Genomic DNA, 19,484 nt, shown 5'->3' on the forward strand with positions numbered 1-19,484 from the left:
TTTATTCTCCTGGGAAACTGAATCTGGACCCAAAGCCTGCAAGTTATTGCAATAATCGTTCAATTAAAGCAATAACAGGATGGATTCAGTCTTGTCCTCAATTTGGATTCCAAATTTCATCGGATAAGCAAGAATAAACTAATTCTTTCACAACTCAAGATTCAACGATTGAAAAAAAAAAAATTAAAAAATCGAAAATTTAACTAAAATAACAAAAGAGTTCTGAAAAAAAGCATACCTGCCAGTTTCTGTAAATTTCTTAAAAAATCAATGAAGAAAAAGTATTTATTAACTCTAATCTTTTTTCCAGAACATTTCTAACCCTTTTCTTTAAATATAAACTTTCATTTTCTTCAAATTCATTGTTATTTTCAATCTCTCTTTTATAAACTTTTCTTTTCTTCTCGTCCAAATTCATTTCAATTTTAAATGATAACTCTTTCATACAAACCTTTTCGTTGCAACTCAGCGGCGATGCAAGCACTTTGAAGCCATTCGATTCGAAAAATAAGTATTGTTTCATTCCATTAATAATTAATTTATTCCAACATTTATTCGGTAACTCTTCATGCCTAGAAAATGAAAAAGAAAACATTTTAGAAAAAAGTTCAATTAAAATCATTAGGAAAAAAAAATAAATATTAAAGATCAAACATCAAAAAGAAGTGCTTTGTCTTGTTCTGTTTTTCTTTCTGCTCGCTTGAATCTGAAACTTCATCCATTCGCCCTATAGAATTATTATCAGATATATCAGATATAAAAGAAGAGACAAAAATTGGAGAATTAGAATCATGAACACCAAAAAGATAAGAATTACACTGTGAGCAAAAAAAATCTATTAGATCGTACACATTATTTAAAGTACGATCTCCTAGATTATTGTTCAATAACTGTGTTAAATAACCAAATTCACTGTCACAATCATTCTTACCATGGTGTTCGGCAAAGAATGAAAGTGAGCAGTGTTTATTTAAAAACAATAAAGAATTAGGAGAAAATAGTGAATGAAAAATTTGTGAATTACGAAAATGAGGACCATTATCACAGAAAAAATGAAAAGAAAAAATATTCGAAAAAATATCGAAACGTAATAACTTATTCAAACACTCCAAAACAAAACGATAATCATGAGATAAAATTTCAGAAAAAAAATTGAAACAACATTTTTGTAAAGCTCCAAAACAATCAACATAATAAACAACAAAACATAAATGAGAGATTTGTTTTTTATTAAAGAAAGATTTACCAGTTTCATTATTTGAAATTGGCAAGCTCCAATTTTCTTTAAAATCCATGATAATAATCACTTCATCTTTTTTCAGCTTTTCTTTCTTTTCATAAAAATAATTTCTTTGATGTTGGGCCATTTTTTTATGCTGAATTATTAAATTCAATTCATCATTTTCTTTTTGGCCTATTTCTTTTCCGTTTCTTTCTGTTTCTAATTTTTTCTTTTCTAAATGTTTTCCTCTTTCACAGATTTCACACAAATCTGTTCTTTTCTTTGATTTTATAAAATTTCTTGTTTTTTTGCAAAATGTCGAATACGACATTTTGACATCAATTTCTTTATTCATGTTTTCAAATAATTCTTTTTTCGTTTTATCAATAATTCTCCTTTCATTTAAAGAAAATATTCTTTTTGAAAGAAAATTACTATTTTCGTTTTCTTCTTTTTCAACATTTGCTTTTTCACAAACCTTTTGAATACCAGAATGCGATTGAACGAAGCAGGTGTTTTCATTATTGGAAGAAGACGTGAAAGTGATGTGATTATGTATTTTTTGAATTTGAATTTCTTTTTTTTGATTGTTTTTGTAATTATTATTTATTTTTCTGTTGATATTGTTGAATTTCGATTCATTAATTATTTTTTTTTTATCTTTGTTATTTTCGAAAGAGTTGGAGTGTTGAAGAACTCCATGCTCCAAGAAATGCTCAGATGAAGAAGTATTTTCTTTCTCACTCCGCTCGCTTTGGATAATTCCGATCGGCGAATCATCTCCTCCAATTAATTGAGGCTGTGGATGAATGGAAGAAGCAGCAGGAGCCATTTTTGAACGGTTTAATCCTTTTATAGATTGATAATTTGTTGAAAAAAAATCATAATTATCAAAAGATGAAACAAATTATAATTATTTCCGAAAAATAAACCTTTTTTTCGCTGTCTTCCATTTTCGCAACTGGCAGAGCTGTTTTTTACCAGCCATTCTTCTATCTTTTCAAATTGTTCTTTTTCTAGATATTAATATGTCAAAACAAAACACAAAAACATAATTAAAGAAATTTTGCACACTTTTTTCATTAACTTTTTTTTTTCTCTCCATGTCTGCCAGGGACTCATTTCTTTTATTGGCTTGCTTATTTTTTGAGTAATAATATTCATTTTTTGTTACCAGCCAGCCATTCTCTCTGAGTTCTGTAAGTTGAATTTCAGAAGAAATCGCAGAGAGAAGAGAAACTCTATCGTTTCGACCAAGCAAAGCGTAGAGTTGAGACAGATTTTTCAAAATATTTCTTAACTTGTCTGAAATGAGTAATAATATACGTTAATCAGTTTCTGTAATTTTTTTAATTGCAATGGGTTAAATAAATGGAAAATTTACGAAAAATTATAAAATATAAAAAAATTGATTATTATCAATGAAAATTGTGAAAAAATATGGAAAACAAGGATATGGAAAAAATCGTAATTCAATTACAAAAATCATGTATTTTTTAACATTAAAGTATCAATGAAATAAAGATAAAAATTTATTAACTGCAAAAAATTTTTTAAAATTTCAACTGTTGAATAATAATGACTTGAAAGAATAATGAGTTAAATAAAGAATTCAAAAATATTGATTGATGATCATAGAAAAAAAGTTTAAAGAAGAAAATAACACAACAACAAATTTGCTCACAATTCCCCATTGCAATTAAAAAAATTAACAGAAAACATAATTAACAGTAAATTAATACACAAAGTATTAACATCTTTTGAATAAAAGTTTTGAGCAAACCTTTCAAATGAGTCTCAATTTTTGATTGGTAGGGTTTTCCTTTTTCACTGTGAAATAAAAATGAAAACAAACACCCTTCAGCATCCACAGGAGCAATTTGACGAAGATAATCGTCAATTTGACTCGCGTGGCGACTTTTCGTCGACCGCGCTTTTTCAGCATAACAATTCATTATTATTTGGATTAGCAATTAATCATGGGATTAAAGAAACGAATAAAGGGTATCAGATATCAAACAAAATGTGCCAAAATCAAATCATAAGTTTTTTTTAAGGAAATAATTGATTCAGTCAAATGGTTTTAAAATACAAAAATTGATAAAATAATGAACATTTTCTGATTTTTATCTTTTCAAAACAGTAGAGAATCTGTAAGACATCCAATAAAAGCAGTATTTATATAAGAATGTGAAGCATTGTCAAGTCAAAAGAGACAATAGTGACTCAAAATTGTTCGCTTCACTTGTTATTGTGGATATTAAAACAAAATCTTAAACATTGATAGAATTAAAAGCAATTGCTTTTTCTTTTCATTTCTCATACTCGGAAACCTGAAAGGGCCCATGTTAAATAGAAAAATACGAGCATATGTTTCTTTCATCATTCCAAATGTGACTGAAAGAATAATTTGTTCCATCAAAAGCTGCAATTTTGTAACTGTAATGGACATTAAGAAAGACGATGAGAGACATTTCATTTTGTTCAGAGTTTTGAGAAAGTGAAACTGAGTAGCTTTTCTTTCTCCTTTTCTCACTTTTCTTCTTTAACATTCTCTTCAAATGAAATGCGCTCATTTTCTTTCTCTTAGAGCAGTGCTTCGTTCGAATTGTCTTCTTTGCATTTCTCTTCATCTTCCTCGTTTGCTGTCATTCATCCTGCTACCGAACAACCGTCTTCAAAAATTCATAGATCTCTATTTCCTTTTGTTTTCTCTTTCTCATTCTCTTATTGTCTCCATCTTCTTCTCATCCATGCCTTTCCTCAGACGATTCTTTCATACCATGAAATTGTTATTCGCAAATAAGTAGTTTGTATTCCACAGCACAACCACTCCATCAGGCGAAGAAATGAATTCCCCGTTGCATTTTGCTCTTCCCAGAAGTTGCTGAAGCTTTTCTTCTCTTTCTTCTTCTATTTGTCCATCAAAAGTATTTGCCGCTTAAACAGTTTCTTTTTCTATCTCTCTTCCTCATTTCCTTCTCTATTTTCAACCTTCTCACTTTATCTTTGGTATTTCATTTTATAAGATGCATTTGCATAATTTGAAGAGTTTCTACTGATATTGCATTCCAATCTCATCCAATTTAATTTCTTTTCTGCTATATCAAAATGTTATTTCACAATTTTTGAAGCGTTGAGTAGCATCGATGCTTCATCAAATACTGTATCTGTCTGAACACACTTCTGTGACTTAATATCTAATATCCTTTGAGTTCTATCCAAAGAGAAAGTGACCAGATAATTTTTGCACCAACCTCGCTATGGCTCTTCAACTCTCCAAGAATATGGAAAGAATTAATATTCTATTGAAGAATCCTGTCACAAAATCCGTTTGTTGCCTGTTGATGAGCTTTCTGCAGTAACACCTCTCAAAACACATATCATCTGAAATTGAGGAGGAGAGAATGGTGAATGAGGCTATTGAAAGTTAAGAAGGCAGAAACCGCTTTGTGCGGCTTGCTTGTTTTGTTGTGCATTGCGTTCTGCTTATGAAGCGCTGTGCAACGTAATCATCTTTGCATTCGTTTCATTGGATGTTTTTTTCTCTAATTTAATTGCCATCATTTGCTCTTGATTACTTCGAATACATTATTCAACAGTGACCTTACAGTGGAGTAATGAGATGTTATGTTCATATAATTCATCTCTTTCAAACAATCCATTCATGAGATGGATTGGAAGGCGCGCAATGAAAAATTCCTCTGTTTGCATGCACACATATGTCAGAATGTAAGCAGTTTTGATAAGAAGAAGAAGAAGAAGAAGGAAAACAAAAAGAGTGAGAAGGAGAAGAATGAGAAGAAGAAGATTCGACAGAAGCGATAAAAGAGATAGAAGACTCACTTAAATTGGATTTATCTGTGTTGGCTGAAGAGATAAAAGAGGAAGAGGAAGAAGAAGGAGAAGGAGAATGAGAAGAAGAAGAAGAGGAGGAGGAGGAAGAGGAAGAGGAAGAAGAAAAAGAAGATGAACAAGTTTTTGGGAGAGGAGGAAGAGAAATATTGTTTTCAAGTTGAAAAGGAGTAGAAAATAATCTGTTTGAAACTTTTGGATGAGAAGAAAGAGAAGAAGAAGAAGAAGACAAAGAAGACAAAAAAAAAAAAAAAAAAAAAAAAGAAGAAGAAGAAGAAGAAGAAGAAGAAGAAGAAGAAGAAGGAGGAGGAGGAGGAGCAAGAAGAAGAAGATAATGGTAATGATAAAAAAAGTTGGCAAAATATGTGGTGCAGAAGCATATACAGTTCCAAAAATCTTCTTTTTTTCCGTTTTTTGCTGAGCTTTCTTTTCAGTTATATGCTTTGTCACACTCATGTTCAGAAATGGGTGATGCACTTCCTTTTCGGCACTCAAGAGTATATGCGAGTTGAGAATGTGGAATCAGTCAGCGAGCGATGATAGGTCGCTCAGCAGTACTCGGCTTCTCATTTCGGACAACTCGCTTCTGCGAATGCGTTCGCTTCACACCCAGTTGATAGAACAGAGGAAAACACCACGTTATCAAACAGCATTTTGTGAATTTGTATCAATCTGTACGAAAAGATAATCACCTTTTTTGTCTTCACTTTGGCAACTGGAACAATTAATATGCTCAATAACTTCTCAGTTTTGTCAATGCATCTGTTAGCCTGATACTCGCAGCTTTCTCTCCTCAGCTTACACTGTTATTCTCACTTTGAATGTTGAATCAGCTTCAGCATCTCTTTGTTTGTCGTCCCAGGAAACAGAACTCACCCTTTCGCCAGCGCAAATGTCACACGTCACACGTCCAAATGTCTGCCTTCTGTCTCATTGCCAAGCTTGGAATTTCTTCCACGTGCATATCAAAAAGAGACGCCAGATGCGGAGCCCGTATCTCTTCTCCTTCTAAGATGGATATTACGGAGACAAATTTACACAAGAAAATGAGGGAAAATCTCCGTTTCAGATTCCACTTGTGTCAATTTCGAAATTGATATCGAATTAACAAAAAAGAGAGAAGAAGATAGAGTAACTATTGAAGAATGAGATTTAGCCTGATTTCTTAAAATTGAACTAATCAATGCTTTGCAAGATTCATATGTCCGAATGAATATTTCTAACTTTGCACGTGCGAAATGTCCAATGCAAAACATCTATGTTTTCTCTTTCTGAAGCAATCGATCTCAGCCGTCGGCTTTCTCTCTCCTAAAACATCGCGAAATGTTAGCGGTTGGTCTTCAAAAACGGTCCTTAAATGATTAATGCGATATAAATGCTCAATGCAATATTTTGTCCTTATTTTTCATTCAGCTCATAAGGTTATTTCTTCTTTCTTCTTTATTATCTTTCGTAACTTCTTTTTCTTTTTCATATATCATCAATAATGATAGAATTCTATGCTCCTCAAGAGTGTATGTTCGTCTTTTGATGTCCTTTTGAATGATTCATTTTTCATCAATGTTAGTCATAACAGTGTTCACAATTTCACAGATAATTACTAACTTTCATCAGCAGTAAAAACAATTCAATTTCGTTTGTTTCCTTTCTCTTCGTATTATTTTAATAATGCTGTGATCCTTATCGCTCCTTTCTTAAATGCTCTCCTATTATTTCCACAAATATGATGTTCGTTCATAAAACTCGAATAATATTTTAATTATGGATAACACAAAAATACTTTTATTGCATTATAATGTAACATTCATTGTGATATATAAGTGGAAGAAGTTTGGAACAAAACACGGAATTTTTCGTAAATGGAAAAATTTTGCCCCAAATTCTGTTTATATTGATTAATATTTTTTTTCAATGCTCATTTTCTTAATTCTCTTATCGCATTGTTGGTGTGGTTTTCCAACAATGAAAGCCATTCACAATTTGTGTTTTGAAGAACGAAATAATTCAAAAAGTAATTTGTTTCAGATTAAACTGTCAAGTCGTTTTGCTGGAACTTCAATAGACATAAAACCACACACTTGTGTTTATTCCAGCACGAACTTGAAAAACTCTTCTCTTATATTATCTTTAATCACAATTTTCAAATCGGATTCAACTTATTCACTGTTCATTGGAAGTTCATCTTGCATCGAAATCGATGACTGTCATTTTCGTTTTGCAAATTGTTCAGATGCATCTTTTATTAAATGTGAAAGTGTTGCCATTTTGAAAAATCTGTCAATTCTTGTGCCACACAGTCATTTCATTATCTCCTCTTTAATTGAATCCACTTACTCATCCGAAATAACACTTGAACATTCAACAATTTCTGATATAGCTTTCATCAAAGATGAACCAGTTCTTTGTAAAGGAAGCTGTTTCACTCAAATGCTTGATTATTGCATTTTGACAAATATATCCATCGATCCTGTATCATTTCTATCAAAAGCTGAAATAAATCATTCAACAAACAGTTTGCTCGACAACTGCATGATCAAATCATATGAAAGCTGCACAAGCGATGATGTATTTCTCCTTTCCGAACATCCACTGAATTTTTTTGCTTTCAATTCTTCTTTTGAAAAGAATCATCGCTCTTCAAATAGGTTTGGCAATACCAAAAGAGCAACAATTCATGAATCAGCAACATATTCGCAGTGTGAATGGAGAGAATGCAATGCTGCTGATGGAGGAGCTATTAGCATCAGCGACAACACAGAGGCTTCACTCTCGATTACGGATTCTTTATTCTTTAACTGTTCATCCTCAAACCATGGTGGAGCAATGTATGCATCAGCAATAAAATCAATTTCGATAAAAGGCTGTATTTTTGATTCATGTTTTGCTGGAATGATTGGTAATTATTATGGTGGAGGTATTTATTGTTTGGGCATATTGTCAAGTCTTTTCGATGATTTAAAATTTCATAATTGCCAAGCTGGTAATGACGGAGGTGGTATAAGACTGATATCAACTTTTCCAGGGGATGGTCCAGGCTTGCTGAATTCAGTGTTTTCGCGTTGTAACAGTAATTCATCACTGGATTCCACAGGAGGAGCTTTTTATCAAGGAACGTCAACAATCCAATTTTCAATAAGTAACTGTGCATTTATCGAATGCCACTCTGAAAAAAGTGCAGGAGCGGTAATGTTTCATATTGATTCAAATTGTAATTGGATTCTTGTTATGTTTTGCTTTTTTCATAAAAACACAGTGAAATATGCTGGTATTGATATTGTATTAGACAGTTCCACAATAAATAACATTCATAAATCATGTGTAACAACAACTGATTCCAATACCGTCAGTCTGAAATGGAACAGTTTGATAGATAAAAGTGATTGGCTTCCAAACACAGGAGGAAAATGCAGATTTGTCTCCTCGAAGGAGAATCAAGCAAATGCAAAAGATACATTCAGCTGTGGATTGAATGAATCGTGTGCATGCCTCACAATCAGCCATTGTCTTTCCCAAATGATTGTGGGATTTGTGGAGGTAATAAGTGTGCTTCCAGGAACTGTTGTTGAAGTGAAAGGAGTTGGAATTAGTGATGGAGCAATAACCATTCTTGGCTCTTCATCTTCAGGATCATTCATCAATACGAGATTCAAAGAAGGTGATGCAACTCTATTTGCAGTTGAGGGAGGCTCAGGGAGCATTCATGATTTGAGTATCATTCATGATACAGAAGATGCTGCTGGCAGAAGTGCCAGATTATTCAAAATACAAGGGAGTGGAAAATGCAAACTGTCAAATCTGAATATCTCAATGAATTCTGCTCATAGCAAAGGCAATTACTTGCTCAATTCGCTTGTGTCACTTGACGGCGGAGAACTGAAAATGCAAGATGTGAAGTGGGATAGGATTTTCAGTGATACATGCCTGATTTCACTTTCACAGAGTGCAGCAACTTTGTTTCTACTGAACAATTGCACTTTTATCGATATCATTCGAGTATCGGATGGATGCTCTCTTGTGAGCACCAACAGTAATCTGCCTGATTTGACAATAAAAGCGTGCACAATTGTCAGGTGCGGAAGCGCGGAATCAGAAAAAGGTGGAGCATTAGATTTGAAAGTTGACGCTTCCGGGTGTCTGAAGGTTGAAGATGGAGAAATTCGCAATTGCTTTGCCTCGACAGTCACTGGAAGAGGTGGCGGAATGTTTTTGACTGTGACAGATGAAAGTGCGGAATATTCAATCACCACCTTGTTCACAGATAACGAAGCCAGATGGGGGAGTGACATATTTGTGGATTCTGTCAATCTGGAATGCACGGCAACAGGAAGGAAAATCTCATCTGTGACTGAATCGAATGCAACGATCAACACAATTCGAGGGTTTGATGGAGGAGATGAAAGAGTCAGAATCCCGCTGTGCGTGTATCTGATTCCATCACCAGACGAGCTTGTTGTGAGCGACAAGGATAGCTTTGATCACTTGCACTGTGGATTTGTTGAATTTCCTTGCTTGACATTGAAGCACACATTGGAGAGACAAGAAGGAGAGAGAAAGGTGTGCGTAAATGGGATAATAAGCATGACAGATGAAATAGAATTGGAAGCTTCTAAATACGCAATCAGAGGACAAGCCGAAGGAAGTGGATGGACTGTTGGGGAAGATGCTAATGGGCTGGAACTATTATTGGTAAAGATCAAAGCAGACACTCTTTTGAGTCAGTTATTGTTTGCTTTACCCTCAGAAATGCAGCAGCATAATACTCTTATTTCTGTGCAATCCGCAGCAAAATTGACAATGGAGGAATGCTCTGCTTCAATGAAAAACACAGGCACTGAACTTTCATTTGCATTCATGGAAGTGATAAGCGGAACTGTTAATATCACACAGTTTAGCGCAAATTCTATTTCATTGGCTGGCTTTCCTCTTATTTCACTGGGAGGAGCAAGCACTTTTGGAATAATTGATAGATTGGAAATGGATGAAGTGTCTTCAACAGCAAACTGCGAGCTGATAAATATTCGAAATGGTGCTTCAATGAGTGTGAGCAACTCAAAAATAACTGGAAAGAAAGTGGTACAGAGGAATCTGTTGCTTTCTTTACGATTTCTTTCGACAATCGGTGGGAAGAGTGTTTCGCTTATGAACTGTTCCATAATAGGCTTTAGCTCATTTGAAAAGAATGGAGGAGCAATCGAGTGTGTATTGGGGAGCGAATGCTCATTCGAAGTAGTTGGTGGATTGATGGAGAATGGTGGATGCATTAGTGGAAATGGAGGAGGATTGTGCATTGAGATGAAGGAAGGATCACGGTTCAGCATTGGAAACGTATCTAACGCCGAGATAAAAAACGAAGAAGATTCTGAAAGGGATGGAAACGGGGCAACAGAGCTGAAGAACTGTACTTCAATAAGGGGCGAAGAAGGAAATGGTGGTTGCGGAGGTGGTCTGTGTTTGCTGTTGGCTGGAAGTGCTTCTGACTTCATTCTGAAAGAGGTGATATTTGAAGAATGCAATGCTGATGTTGGGAAGAGTATGTTTGTGAGTTCAGAGGATCTTTCTCCTGTAATTAACAGAAATAAACTAGGATTTAATTTTAATTTGACAGATTTAACTCAGATGTGTGGATGTGAAGGAGGAAGAATAAAAGAAAACAATGCCATTCCACTGGTTTTGTATTTTTGGACAAACATGTCAAAAGAAGCACATGCTGGCGGGAGCAAAAGTGGGGATGCCGCAGTATGCGGATTTGAAGAATATCCATGTACAACGATTGAGAAGGCACTAAAAAGGCTTGGGAAAAGTGATGAAAAGACGGTTATTGTGAGAGGATGTGCAGAGATGAGAAGCGAGGTTGCATTGAATGGTACATCAACAGTGATATCAGGAAATGACGAAGTTGCCTCAATTGCATTTGCATCGAATTTGAAGGGTTTGGAAAGGAAGATTGTTTGGTGCAATGGCAATCTGAACATTGAGAAGATAGAAATGCAAGTGCCTCTCAGCTTTGATAGCAATGCTGATGTGCTCTTTTACTCAGATGCAGCAGATGGAAATGTGAAGATAAAAGAGTGTTGCTTTGAGGTGATGAGTTCGGAAGGCGGGTATCTTGGCTTTTCTCTGATAAGTGCTCCGAAAGGAAATGTTTTTGTTAACAGCACAAATATTTCCAATCTGAGGTCACAAAGGGAACTGATTGCCATCACAATAAATTCGCAATTAGATCTGTGGAACACGGCTGTCAGAGATTTGGAGTTGAAAGGCAAAAGCGCCATTGTTGTTGAATGCGCAAATCAAAAGGGGATGATGGAAGAAAATGGAGACGATGAGTGGAATGTTGTGATTGTTGGGTGTTCACTGGAGAATATTGATCAGAATGGATCACAGCACCCATCGCTGATTGAGTGGCCAGGAAGTGCAGGTGTGAAGATGAAGGTAGAAAACTCAACAATGGAAGGTTGTGGATCTGATGCTTCCAGCAAAGGAGGAGGTGTGATGTTCAGTCTGAGCGATGGAGGATGGATGGAATGGGTGAATTCTTTCGTTCTGAGTTGCTTCTGCTCGCTGGCTGGGAGAGGAGGCGGCATGTATTTGAAAAGCTCTTGTGAATGCGAGATGAAGCTGCCTTTCGTGCTTTGTGGTGTGACGTTTCTTGGAAACAAAGCATTTCGCGGGAGAGATGTGTATGTGCAATGTCAAAACATAGAAAATCAGGTTGGAGAAGAGCAGTTTGTTTTGGACTTCAGATTGCCATTTGTAAAGGAATTGGCTATGTGGGGATGCCCGGAAGGCGGATTTGCAAGCGAAGAAGATTTGTTGCTGATGGTGATTGTGTATCGGAGCGAAACAATCTTTGTGTCTGGCACAGCAATGAACAGCACAAGCACAAAGCAATGTGGCGAAATTACATCTCCATGCACATCTCTGGATATCGGCGCTCGTCACGTGATCGGAAGCCAATATTCACAGATTCTTGTGGAAAAGAGCACAACGCTAGAGAACGAGCTGTTACTGAAAAGCGTATCTGTAAGGTCGTTCAGTAGCGAAATGAGCGCATCAGTAATTGTTGAAGGAGTTGTAATGGGGAATGCGAAAAGCGTGATATCTGTGAAGGAAAGCGCCACATTCGAGCGAATATTGTTCGAGTTTTGCGAGAGGATAGAAAGTGAGCATAAAAGTCTAATTGAGGCTGAAGATTGTCGATTTAGATTGTATGCTGTTGGATTTAGAAGTAAAGAGTCAGAAGAACACACAGGAAAAGCAGATGTTCCGTTCTGTCTATTGGAAGTTAAAGGTGGAATCGTAATGTTTGATAGCTGCACTGTGAGTGAGCTGTCTTTTCGGAATTGCCTGTTTCGTTTTGTGGAAGCCAATGAAATAAAGATTACCGAATTAAATGCATCAATGGTGAATGCATGGAAGAGTCTCATCGAATGCACAGCGTGCAGAAGTGTAACTATTTCAAAGCAAGATGTGGATGAAGTGAATACTGAGCAAGGAAGTTTACTAGAGTTGGAAGACTGTGAGAGTGGAGTTGTGAATGTTTCGCTGGTGAATATCAAAAACATAACAAGTCAAGCAGAAAGAGAGAGCTGCATATGCTTCAAGTCATGCTTGTCGATGATTGAACTCTCGTATTGTTCATTTGGAGGATGCAAAAGCGATTTGCAAAGGGAAGAATTGTGTCGCTTGACCAGTGTAATGATGTTTGCATCAGTTCATGCACATTCGACGGAGGCTCTGATACAGAAGAAGAAAGAAACGAGAGTGGAAATGAGCTGTGCAAATGGAATGGGTCGCTTTTGGATGCAAGAAGCAGCAATATTGTGATGAAGGATACAACAATTACGTGCTCATCAGCAGGTGCCTTATCAATATCTGGTGGGAATATGAGAATCGAGAAGGGAGAATTCAAAGAGAATAGCCCATTGATTGCCAATTATCCATCAGCTCGGAGAAACATTATGTGCAGCGATTCTGGGACGTTGAACATACAGAGCTTGAAAGGTGGAGATGGACTGAAAGACAACACTTCTCTGTGGATTTTGAATGAAGGCTGTGAACTGCGAGGAATGGAAGCCGAAAGACCTTCTGAGCTGTTTATCCCTATGCTAGAAAGCGTGGAGGCAGAAGAAGTTGAAGGCGAGACTGTGCTGATTTTCAAAGGTCAGTTGTTGCTTCCATGCGATTTATCATTCTGGATCTCATTGAAAAAGACTGGCTCTGATTTTTCTGAGGATTATTCATTTGTGGACGAGGGATATAAAAGTGAAAACGAAGTTCATGGAAGAGTTCCATCTTTGCGCGTGCTCAATGCTGGCAGCGAGACAGAAGTTTCTGTTGGAATATATTTTGGATCTTCCAAATGCTCAACTGAGTCTTTTATTCTGAAGAACAGGAGCGAGTCTCAGACAAGCGGAGATGAAAGGATTGCTGAAAGAGGAAAAGAAGGGAAATCATCATGGGCATTGATTGTGATCATTATGGCTATTGTTCTATTGATTGTTCTGATTGCTTCAATTGTTCTGGCTGTTCGATGGAGAAAGGCAAAGAATGAAGCAGAAGATCTGAGAGAGATTGTGAATGATAACATCAGAAAGGATCCGAAGGCATTCGAGATGGTGACGATGGAGATGTCGCCAGAAGAGCAGTGGAGGAGAGCAGAGAGGGAGGCTGAGAAGAAGGATGAAGAGAGGATGAAGAAGAGGGTATATGCGAAAAGCCTTCAGCATTCAGAATCGTCAGAGCATTTGCTGGCTGAGAGTGGATCGACTGAATACATTCTGGGAAAAGATTCAGACAAGATTCCTGAATGGGCATTGGAAAAGGTTGAGGAAGAAGATGACATATCGAGAAAGAGATCTCCTTCACCATCCACTTCATCCACTTCATCCACAGACACTTCAGACACTGAATCCACTTTTGTTCGAAGGGAGGATCTGTGCCCAACCACTTCGTCAATGTCGAATCTGGTGGATGCGATGGCCTGCTCATCACCACATGAAAAGCTGATTGTGGATCTGAGGGATTCACTATTTATGTTGTTGCATGGAAGGAATAAGACAAAGGAGATGGCTATTGGGACTCTTCAGGAGAGGGAAGTCTCGGCTGCTCAGATCCTGTTCTGGGTGGCTAATCTCGCTCTTCACTCCTTTGATGAAATGGAAAACAAGCTTCAGTCACTTGCCAATCTGAGTCCTCACATTGTGCTGTTCTCAGAACATATGGTCATCTGCATTGTGATGCATTCTGATTTATTGTCAGATGATAGTTCAGATTCCTCATCCATCTCATCATCAACTGTTGTGACATCTGCCAGTGATGATGATGACAATGATGACTCCCTTCCCTCATCGGCATTTGAGGATGAAGATAGCTTCAAAAAAGAGTGTCTGAGGTGGAAGGCACCAGAGCTGCTGATCAACAAGAACATGAAGGCAACAAAGAAGTCGGTGGTGTTCTCGATCGGGATGATGCTGTGGGAGTGCCTGACACTCCACATCCCGTTCGGGGAGTACGAGGCTGTGATTGCTGGAGACAAGATTGCAAAAGGAGAGGCTTTGAGCATGTGCGGAAATGCTGCAAGCTCATTCTCTTTGGTCGTCAGCGAATGCCTCTCCTTTCAGCCTTCCAACCGGCCTTCTCTTGTCTCCATTTTGAGAGAGTTCTTTCAGAAGTTCCCCGAGTCAGCCAAGCTCCCCACAATGACTGACGCACTCTTCACAAACCAGCAATCTGCCATCAGCAGAAACAGCTGCTGCAGCTATTAGTGTTTGCTTCTCTCATTCCAACACAAGCATTGCCATCGTTCGCACCCCTCGTATTCATCTCTTTATCTCTCTCTTTTTTCTTTTTTGCTTTTGGTGAATAATTACAAGAAAGAAAGAAATAAGAGCTGTCCATGGCTTCTGAAGGCTTTCTTTTGTTTTGTTTTCTTTTCTTTTGTTTCTGTTGCCTCCAAACAGGGCTTGACATTTGCCAGCCAGAGTCTGACGTTTGTGTTTTTCTGTGTTGTTTTTGCACTTCGCTCGAAAGTGATTTTTCACAACCACTTCCGCTTTATTGCTTGTAAATCCACTTCAAAATGGAAAGACATCGAGGCAAATGATTTCTAAAATCCTTTGATCTTCCTCTGTGAATTGCCTTCTTCTCTGAAATGAATGTTCCCTGAAAAATATATCCCAACATCCTTGCTTTGACTCAGCCAAGAAATCAAAATCAAAAAAAATATGTGATAACGTTGGCACCTGCGCAAAAACCCAGAATACATCTTTCTCAGCCTTGGCAAAATTTCTAGAGCCATGCCAAGATGACTTTTTTTTATTCATTCAAAACATGAAATATAACAATATAAAAATTGTTGAGATAAAAACAACAGCAAACGATGCGAAAGGAAATGGCACTCAAGGAAATGAGAGGCTTCAAATAAGTTCCATCAAAACGAAGAGAGAAACACTCTGGAATTTATTTTTTTTATTGAGAGTTCATTGCCTCCTTCTTTCAAACGATTCAAGACAAAAGGCAAGAAGCTGAGTCATCTTGCGCATTCTTGCAGCGATTGCACCCAGAAACTCGCATTCCCATTCCATCCAAAAATAACTGCATTTCCCAATGAAAAATTCCCACCTCCATTAGCAAGGCGCAGATTCGCAGAGTATCCCCTTCCACTTTGTCATCCTTTTTGCGTTTCGGTGTTGATCACCAGCTTGGCACTTTCAGCCGAAGCATAAATATCTCTTCCCTTTGTAAATAGAAGCGCGCTTTCGCTGCCGATGACACAAACAAAAATTATGCACTCAAGCTTCAGCTTTCGATTAACTTGCGATGCTCCAGGGGAAAAATAAAATTAAAAAAAATGTAATTGTGAACCAATGGAACATTTGCTGGCCATTTCTTGAACGCTCCAACTTGATCGGAATATCGCTTCTCTGCTTCCATTTGCAGCATCCCTTGTTTCCAGTTTGAAGAATCTGTTATCGCCACAGCTCCGTGCCCTCCAATCAACACACGCACCTGCTAGTTGGATGCATGCCCGCCAACAAAAGCACTGCTTTTCCTTTTCCTCATATCCTTTTCCTTCCAGAATCTGTCTTTTAGGTGTAGCAAAGATACAAATAGCGAAGCAAGCAAAATCATTTGTTGGCAAGCATATCAGGTGGCCAATGTCAATTTCAGTTCTTGTTCGTTCAGCCATTTTCTTTGCTTTTCGCTGGCAAACATCCCTCGCATTTTCGCTTTCCACAAAATGTGACATGGCGCCTGCACATTTTGGAGGAAAAAAATAAAAAATAAAATAAAAAGGAAAAGTGCCAATAAAAGCAAACTGAGCTGAAGCCTCTTCAGCTGGCCATTTCCCAAACGATTTTTCTGCCAATATGGTTCTCATGGAATTTCTCAACAAAAAACTCTTAAAAAAGAAAAAAGCTGCTCTTTTCAACAAAAACATCCTTTCCATTCATAAAAATTCCAAACCTCTTTTTTTTTTCTTGCGCCTACAACATATTCAATATTTTTATTATCGGATCCTCAAGCAGAAGCAAAGGAGAGACTCTTTTTCCATTTTTGGGGGAAAAAATAAGACATCGAAAAGAAAAGGCATTTCACGCTCGATATTGGACAATTCCAAAAGACTGCATGCCTTGAGATATGTTTTATTGCTTTATTGCAAGCAATGTCTTTCTGTGCTGGCACCAGGCATTCCCTCGTTTTTTGAGTCATCGAAAAGAATCCTCCCAAACATGAGGGGGAAAAAAATTAAAAGAACAATTTCATCTGCCATGAAAATCACTTTTGCTCAATGGCTTCTCGAAACGGTCTCTCATCGCAGAACAGCTACAGTCCGGCACACACAAATTGATAGGAAAACAAAAATCATTTTCCAAATGATACGCTCTCCCCACAAATTGCAAACTTTGCTCAATGCTTAAATTCTATCAAATCCAGCAACATAACATGTTCATCCGTTTTTGTGCTGCCTAAGAGCAAATATACGCTTTTTGCTCTCAATTTTTGATTTTGAAGATATTATTATTCGTTGATCATTTCGCTTCAAAATCTTTCAAACAAAGAAAATATTTTATTATAAAATAGCACATAGTCCTATAAATCAATTTATTACAGGTTTGTTATGATACAAAATGTAAACATTCAAACACCTTCAAAAATTCGAAAAACTGGAAAAGAAAATAAACAAATGTTCATGTGAAACAAACAAGATTGTCAGTTCATCTTATTTAAATAATAATTTATTTTCCAAAACTCAAATGCAATTTCAAAACAAAATCCTTTGGAATTTGAAAACAAAAAAACAAAAAAGTTCAACATTGAAAAGCATTCAAACATTCATACATACAAAAATCGTCTTGAAAGCACTCGAAACGCAAATTAAATTCCAAAAGAAACTAAAAGAAACTAAAATAAATAAAATAAATAAAAAATAAAAAATAAAAAATACAATATTAATTTAGAAATCCTCTATTTCACATCAGAAAACATTTGAATGATGATTTCTCGTTTTTGGCAGACGGCTCCTCAGTAACATCCTCTTCTGCTTCAATGTCTTTGGATTCGTGGTAGCTCAAGCCCAGCCGTACCAGCTCCGTGAATGCCTCATCCACATTCTCTCCTGTTTCTGCTGACGTCTCAAAATACCCACAAAATCCCTCTTTTTTGCACCAGTCTTCCACCTCAAATCGGTTGACAGCCCGATGCTCCCTCTGATCGCTTCCGTTTCCAATAAGGATAAGCGGACAATCACTCGAAGCATTCACCATAATGCTGTCTATCTGTTTTTTCATCTCTTTCAAGTTATCAAAAGAATCATGCGATGACAGTCTGAAGACAAGTGCACAAGCATCTGATCCTCGAAAATATGCTTTCTGAATTGACTTATACTCGTGATAAAAAGGAACATTCCAAAAATATGCCTGAACTTTTTTGTCATCAACTGAAACATTTTTTGATTTGAAATCAGAATTTATTTAATGCCTGTAATTGTAAAAATCTTCATCAACGTATCTTTCGGTCAGTAAAGAGATGCCTACTCCATATTCACCAACGATGCACAATTTCACCCTCAACTCCTCTTTTGTTTCACTCATCAAAAAGAAATATTTTTATTATGTTCAGATCTCTTTCATCATTTTTTGAAGATTATCACTAATAATATTGAAAGAACTTCAATTCAATTGTAGCTTGAAGATAAAAATGACAAATATTAATTATTTTTAAAGAAAAACTCAAAAATTCATTGCTTGAATAATCAAAAATTTTTATATTGATTTTTACAAAAAAAAATTAATTTCTTTCTCTTTAAAAGGTTTTTATTTTATATCATAACAAACCTGTAATAAATTGATTTATAGGACTATGTGCTATTTTATAATAAAATATTTTCTTTGTTTGAAAGATTTTGAAGCGAAATGATCAACGAATAATAATATCTTCAAAATCAAAAATTGAGAGCAAAAAGCGTATATTTGCTCTTAGGCAGCACAAAAACGGATGAACATGTTATGTTGCTGGATTTGATAGAATTTAAGCATTGAGCAAAGTTTGCAATTTGTGGGGAGAGCGTATCATTTGGAAAATGATTTTTGTTTTCCTATCAATTTGTGTGTGCCGGACTGTAGCTGTTCTGCGATGAGAGACCGTTTCGAGAAGCCATTGAGCAAAAGTGATTTTCATGGCAGATGAAATTGTTCTTTTAATTTTTTTCCCCCTCATGTTTGGGAGGATTCTTTTCGATGACTCAAAAAACGAGGGAATGCCTGGTGCCAGCACAGAAAGACATTGCTTGCAATAAAGCAATAAAACATATCTCAAGGCATGCAGTCTTTTGGAATTGTCCAATATCGAGCGTGAAATGCCTTTTCTTTTCGATGTCTTATTTTTTCCCCCAAAAATGGAAAAAGAGTCTCTCCTTTGCTTCTGCTTGAGGATCCGATAATAAAAATATTGAATATGTTGTAGGCGCAAGAAAAAAAAAAGAGGTTTGGAATTTTTATGAATGGAAAGGATGTTTTTGTTGAAAAGAGCAGCTTTTTTCTTTTTTAAGAGTTTTTTGTTGAGAAATTCCATGAGAACCATATTGGCAGAAAAATCGTTTGGGAAATGGCCAGCTGAAGAGGCTTCAGCTCAGTTTGCTTTTATTGGCACTTTTCCTTTTTATTTTATTTTTTATTTTTTTCCTCCAAAATGTGCAGGCGCCATGTCACATTTTGTGGAAAGCGAAAATGCGAGGGATGTTTGCCAGCGAAAAGCAAAGAAAATGGCTGAACGAACAAGAACTGAAATTGACATTGGCCACCTGATATGCTTGCCAACAAATGATTTTGCTTGCTTCGCTATTTGTATCTTTGCTACACCTAAAAGACAGATTCTGGAAGGAAAAGGATATGAGGAAAAGGAA

At 36.4% G+C, this 19,484-nt stretch overlaps 2 protein-coding genes across 2 annotated transcripts; one reads left to right on the forward strand and one right to left on the reverse strand.

The window, feature by feature from the left end:
- Window positions 1–8,590: 8,590 nt before the first annotated feature.
- MONOS_17345 (uncharacterized protein) lies at window positions 8,591–15,155 on the forward strand (the record flags this gene model as incomplete). The annotated part of the gene is made up of 2 exons (XM_067870257.1): window positions 8,591–12,708; window positions 12,792–15,155. The coding sequence occupies 2 exons, from the start codon at window positions 8,591–8,593 to the stop codon at window positions 14,842–14,844; spliced, it is 6,171 nt and encodes a 2,056-aa protein (XP_067730736.1). The 3' UTR covers window positions 14,845–15,155.
- Window positions 15,156–17,553: 2,398 nt separating this feature from the next.
- Window positions 17,554–17,871, reverse strand: MONOS_17346 (putative Ras family; the record flags this gene model as incomplete). The annotated part of the gene is made up of 1 exon (XM_067870258.1): window positions 17,554–17,871. The coding sequence occupies one exon, from the start codon at window positions 17,869–17,871 to the stop codon at window positions 17,554–17,556; it is 318 nt and encodes a 105-aa protein (XP_067730737.1).
- Window positions 17,872–19,484: the final 1,613 nt, after the last annotated feature.

Source organism: Monocercomonoides exilis (genome assembly GCF_001643675.1).
Source record: "Monocercomonoides exilis strain PA203 chromosome Unknown scaffold13-1861174, whole genome shotgun sequence".
Classification (NCBI taxonomy): domain Eukaryota; phylum Preaxostyla; order Oxymonadida; family Polymastigidae; genus Monocercomonoides; species Monocercomonoides exilis.